This window comes from Schistocerca nitens, chromosome 3 (genome assembly GCF_023898315.1).
Source record: "Schistocerca nitens isolate TAMUIC-IGC-003100 chromosome 3, iqSchNite1.1, whole genome shotgun sequence".
NCBI classification, from domain to species: domain Eukaryota; kingdom Metazoa; phylum Arthropoda; class Insecta; order Orthoptera; family Acrididae; genus Schistocerca; species Schistocerca nitens.
This window is the reverse complement of record NC_064616.1, coordinates 75,601,230-75,606,901: the sequence shown is the minus strand read 5'-3', so window position 1 is coordinate 75,606,901 and position 5,672 is coordinate 75,601,230. Positions and strand designations below refer to the sequence as shown.

The window sequence follows — 5,672 nt, the reverse complement described above, 5'->3', positions numbered from 1 at the left end:
AAGCAGAAGCACCGACGACTGGGATTCGGTGACCGCAACGCAGAGGCAGCAGCAGCAGCGATCACTGGGAACCGGAGACCTGACAGCTGAGGTAGTTGCAGCAGAAGAACTGACGTCTGGGATGCGGTGACCGGGAGGCGAGGCTGCAGCAGCAGCGTGCAGTGGGAACGTGAGACCTGGTGGCTGAGACAGCGGTTGGAGAAGCACCGATGACTGGGATGTGGTGACCGGGAGGCCTAGGCAATAGCAGCAGCTATACCTGGCGGCTGATGCAGCTACAGCAGATGCACCAGCGACTGGGATGTGGTGCCCGGGAGTCCGAGGCAGCAGCAGCAGCGAGCCCTTGGCCGCGGAGGCCAGGTGGCAGTGGCAGCAGCAGCAAAAGCACCGACGACTGAGAAGCGGTGACCGGGATGCCGAGGCAGCAGCAGCAGCGAGTCCTGGGACGCAGAGACCAGATGGCAGAGGCAGCAGCAGCAGAAGCACCGACGACTGGGATGTGGCGACCAAGATGCCGAGGCAACAGCAGCAGCAGCAGCGAGCCCCGGGAGGCGGAGACCAGGTGCCTGCGGCAGCAGCAGCAGAAGCACCGATGACTGGGATACGGTGCCCAGGAGGCCAAGGCCGCAGCTAGCACTGGGAACCGGAGACCTGGCGGCTGAGGCAGCAGCAGCAGAAGCACCAACGACTAGGATGCAGTGACCGGGAAGCCGAGAGAGCACCAGCAGCGAGCAGTGGGAACTGGAGACTTGGCGGCTGAAGCAGCAGCAGCAGATGCACTGGCGACTGGGATGTGGTGTCCAGGAGGCCGAGGCAGCAGCAGCAGCGAGGCCTGGGACGCGGAGACTAGGTGGCAGAGGCAGCAGCAGTAGAAGCACCAACGACTGGGATGCGGCGACCGGGATGCCGAGGCAGCAGCAGCAGCAGCAGCAGCGAGCACCTGATGGCGGCGACCAGTAGGCGGAGGCAGCTGCAGCAGCGAGCAGTGGGAACCGGAGACCTTGCGGCTGAGGCAGCAGCAGCAGAAGCACCTATGAACTGGGATGCGGTGACTGGGAGGCTGAGGCAGCAACAGCAGCGACCACTGGGAACCAGAGACCTGGCAGCTGAGGCTGCAGCAGCAGAAGTACAAACGATTGGGGTGTGGTGTATGGGAGGGCGAGGCAGTATCAGCAGCAGCAGCAGCAGCTAGCACTGGGAGACAGAGAACTGGACGGATGAGGCAGCAGCAGGAGAAGCACCGACAACCGGGATGCAGTGACCGGGAGTCCGAGGCAACAGCAGCAGCGAGCAGTGGGAACCGGAAACGTGGCGGCTGAGGCATCAGCAGCAGAAGCACCGACGCCTGGGATGTGGTGACCGGGACGCCGAAGCAGCAGCAGCTCTCGGTAGTGGGTACCGTAGACCTGGCAGCTAAGGCAGCAGCAGCAGTAGCACTGACGGCTGGGATGCGGTGACTGGAGGCGAGGCAGCAGGAACAGTGAGCTGTGGGAACTGGAGACCTGACGGCAGACGCCGCAGCAGCAGAAGCACCGATGACTGAGATGCGCTGACCGGGAGGCCGAGGCAGCAGCAGCAGCAAGCACTGGGAAACGGAGACCTGGCGGCTGAGGCTTTAGCAGCAGAAGCACCGACGACAGGGATGCGGTGACCGGGAGGCCGAGGCAGATGCAACAGCGAGAAGTGGGAACTGGAGACCTGGCGGCTGAGGCAGCAGCAGCAGATTAACCGACGACTGGGAGGTGGCGACTGGGAATCCGAGGCAGCAGCAGCAGCAGCGAGCACTGGATGGCGGCGACCAGTAGGCGGAGGCAGCAGCAGCAGGGAGCAATAGGAACCAGAGACCTGCGACTGAGGCAGCGGCAGCATAGGCACTGACGACTGGGATGCGATGACTGGGAGGCCGAGGCAGCAGCAGCGGTGAACAGTGGGAACCGGAGACCTGGCAGCTGAGGCAGCAGAATCAGAAGCAGAAGCACCGTCGACTGGGATTCGGTGACCGCAAGGCAGAGGCAGCAGCAGCAGCGATCACTGGGAACCGGAGACCTGACAGCTGAGGTAGTTGCAGCAGAAGAACTGTCGTCTGGGATGCGGTGACCGGGAGGCGAGGCTGCAGCAGCAGCGTGCAGTGGGAACGTGAGACCTGGTGGCTGAGGCAGCGGTTGGAGAAGCACCGATGACTGGGATGTGGTGACCGGGAGGCCTAGGCAATAGCAGCAGCTATACCTGGCGGCTGATGCAGCTACAGCAGATGCACCAGCGACTGGGATGTGGTGCCCGGGAGTCCGAGGCAGCAGCAGCAGCGAGCCCTTGGCCGCGGAGGCCAGGTGGCAGTGGCAGCAGCAGCAAAAGCACCGACGACTGAGAAGCGGTGACCGGGATGCCGAGGCAGCAGCAGCAGCGAGCCCTGGGACGCAGAGACCAGATGGCAGAGGCAGCAGCAGAAGAAGCACCGACGACTGGGATGCGGCGACCAAGATGCCGAGGCAACAGCAGCAGCAGCAGCGAGCCCCGGGAGGCGGAGACCAGGTGCCTGAGGCAGCAGCAGCAGAAGCACCGATGACTGGGATACGGTGCCCAGGAGGCCAAGGCAGCAGCTAGCACTGGGAACCGGAGACCGGGCGGCTGAGGCAGCAGCAGCAGAAGCACCAACGACTCGGATGCAGTGACCGGGAAGCCGAGACAGCACCAGCAGCGAGCAGTGGGAACTGGAGACTTGGCGGCTGAAGCAGCAGCAGCAGATGCACTGGCGACTGGGATGTGGTGACCAGGAGGCCGAGGCAGCAGCAGCAGCGAGGCCTGGGACGCGGAGACTAGGTGGCAGAGGCAGCAGCAGCAGAAGTAGCGACGACTGAGATGTGGTGACCGGAAGGCCGAGGCAGCAGCATCAGCGAGCCCTGGGACGCAGAGACCAGATGGCAGAGGCAGCAGCAGAAGAAGCACCGACGACTGGGATGCACCGGAGACCAGGTGCCTGAGGCAGCAGCAGTAGATGCACCGATGACTGGGATACGGTGCCCAGGAGGCCAAGGCAGCAGCTAGCACTGGGAACCGGAGACCTGACAGCTGAGACAGCAGCAGCAGAAGCACCGACGAGTGAAATGTGGCGACTGGGAGGACGAGGCAGCAGCAGCAGCAGCGAGCCGTGGATGGCGGAGACCAGGTGGCAGAGGCAGCAGCAGTAGAAGCACCTATGAACTGGGATGCGGTGACTGGGAGGCTGAGGCAGCAGCAGCAGCGACCACTGGGAACCAGAGACCTGGACGGCTGAGGCAGCAGCAGCAGAAGCACCGACGACTGGGATGCGGCGACCGGGATGCCGAGGCAGCAGCAGCAGCAGCAGCAGCAGCAGCGAGCACCTGATGGCGGCGACCAGTAGGCGGAGGCAGCTGCAGCAGCGAGCAGTGGGAACCGGAGACCTTGCGGCTGAGGCAGCGGCAGCAGAAGCACCTATGAACTGGGATGCGGTGACTGGGAGGCTGAGGCAGCAGCAGCAGCGACCACTGGGAACCAGAGACCTGGCAGCTGAGGCTGCATCAGCAGAAGTACAAACGATTGGGATGTGGTGTATGGGAGGGCGAGGCAGTAGCAGCAACAGCAGCAGCAGCAGCAGCAGCTAGCACTGGGAGCCAGAGAACTGGATGGCTGAGGCAGCAGCAGGAGAAGCACCGACAACTGGGATGCAGTGACCGGGAGTCCGAGGCAACAGCAGCAGCGAGCATTGGGAACCGGAGGCCTGGCGGCTTTGGCAGCAGACGCACTGACGACTGGGATGCGGTTACCGGGAGGCCGAGACAGCAGCAGCAGCAACAGCAACAACGAGCACTGGGCACCGGAGACCTGGCGGCTGAGGCAGAAGCAGCAGAAGCACCGACGACTTGGATGCGGTGACCGGGAGGCGGAGGCAGCAGCATCAGCAAGCAGTGGGAACCGGAAACCTGCCGGCTAAGGGACCAGTAGCAGAGGCACGGGTGACTGGGATGCGGAGAAAGGGAATCCGAGCCGACTGGGAGGCGGTGATCGGGAGGCCGAGGCAGCAGCAGCAGCAGCAGTGAGCACTGGGAGGCGGAGACCAGGTTACAGAGGCAGCAGCAGCAGAAGCACCAACGACTGAGATGCAGCAAGCGGGAGGCTGAGGCAGCAGCAGCAGCAGCAGCAGCGAGCACTAGGAGGCGGGGACCAGGCGACGGAGGCAGCAGCAACAGCAGCGAGCACCTGGTGGCGGCGACCAAGCGGCGGAGGCAGCAGCAGCAGCAGCAGCGAGCCCCGGGAGGCGGAGACCAGGTGCCTGAGGCAGCAGCAGCAGAAGCACCGATGACTGGGATACGGTGCCCAGGAGGCCGAGGCAGCGGCAGCAGCGAGCACTGGGAACCGGATACCTGGCGGCTGAGGCAGCAGCAGCAGAAGCACCGACGACTGGGATGCGGCGAACGGGAGGCCGAGGCAGCAGCAACAGCAGCAGCGCGCCCTGGGAGGCAGAAATCAGGTGGTTGAGGCAGCAGCAGCAGAAGCACCGACGACTGGGATGCGGTGACCGGTAGGCCGAGGCAGCAGCAGCAGCGAGCCCTGGGACGCGGAGATCAGGTGGAAGAGGCAGCAGCAGCAGCAGAAGCGAGCCCTGGGCAGCGGAGACCAGGTGGCTGAGACAGCAGCAGCAGAAGCACCGACGAGTTGGATGTAGTGACCGGAAGGCCGAGGCAACAGCAGCAACGAGCACTGGATACCGGAGACCTAGCAGCTGAGGCAGCAGCAGCAGAAGCACCGACGAGTGGGATGCGGCAACCAGGAGGCAGAGGCAGCAAAAACAGTGAGCCGTGGGAGGCGGAGACCAGGTGGCAGTGGCAGCAGCAGCAGAAGCACTGACGACTGGGATGCGGCGACCAGGATTCCGATGCAGCAGCAGCAGCAGCAGCAGCAACGAGCCCGGAGAGGTAGAGACCAGGTGGCAGACGCAGCAGCATCAGAAGCACCGGCGACTGGGATGCAGCGACCGGGAGGCCGAGTCAGCAGCAGCAGCTGGCACTGGGAATGGGAGACCTGGCGGCTGAGGCTGCAGCATCAGAAGCACCGACGACTGGGATGTGGCGATTGGGAGGCCGAGGCAGCAGCAGCAGCACCAGCAGTGAGCACTGGAACCGGAGACCTGGCGGCTGCGACAGCAGCAGCAGAAGCACCAACGACTGGGATGCGGTGACCGGGAGGCCGAGGCAGCAGCATCGGCGAGCAGTGGGAACCGGAGACGTGGCAGATGAGGCAGCAGAAGCAGAAGCAGAAGCACCGACGACTGGGATTCGGTGACCGCAACGCAGAGGCAGCAGCAGCAGCGATCACTGGGAACCGGAGACCTGACAGCTGAGGTAGTTGCAGCAGAAGAACTGACGTCTGGGATGCGGTGACCGGGAGGCGAGGCTGCAGCAGCAGCGTGCAGTGGGAACGTGAGACCTGGTGGCTGAGACAGCGGTTGGAGAAGCACCGATGACTGGGATGTGGTTACCGGGAGGCCTAGGCAATAGCAGCAGCTATACCTGGCGGCTGATGCAGCTACAGCAGATGCACCAGCGACTGGGATGTGGTGCCCGGAAGTCCGAGGCAGCAGCAGCGAGCCCTTGGCCGCGGAGGCCAGGTGGCAGTGGCAGCAGCAGCAAAAGCACCGACGACTGAGAAGCGGTGAC

General features: G+C 64.4%; 1 protein-coding gene across 1 annotated transcript; it reads left to right on the top strand.

Moving 5' to 3' along the window:
• The first annotated feature begins 3,316 nt into the window (after nucleotides 1-3,316).
• Nucleotides 3,317-5,194, top strand: LOC126249085 (polyglutamine-repeat protein pqn-41-like). The gene is made up of 5 exons (XM_049950736.1): nucleotides 3,317-3,375; nucleotides 3,489-3,777; nucleotides 4,084-4,486; nucleotides 4,542-4,636; nucleotides 4,739-5,194. Exons 1-5 carry the CDS (start codon nucleotides 3,317-3,319, stop codon nucleotides 5,192-5,194), a joined length of 1,302 nt encoding a protein of 433 aa, XP_049806693.1.
• Nucleotides 5,195-5,672: the final 478 nt, after the last annotated feature.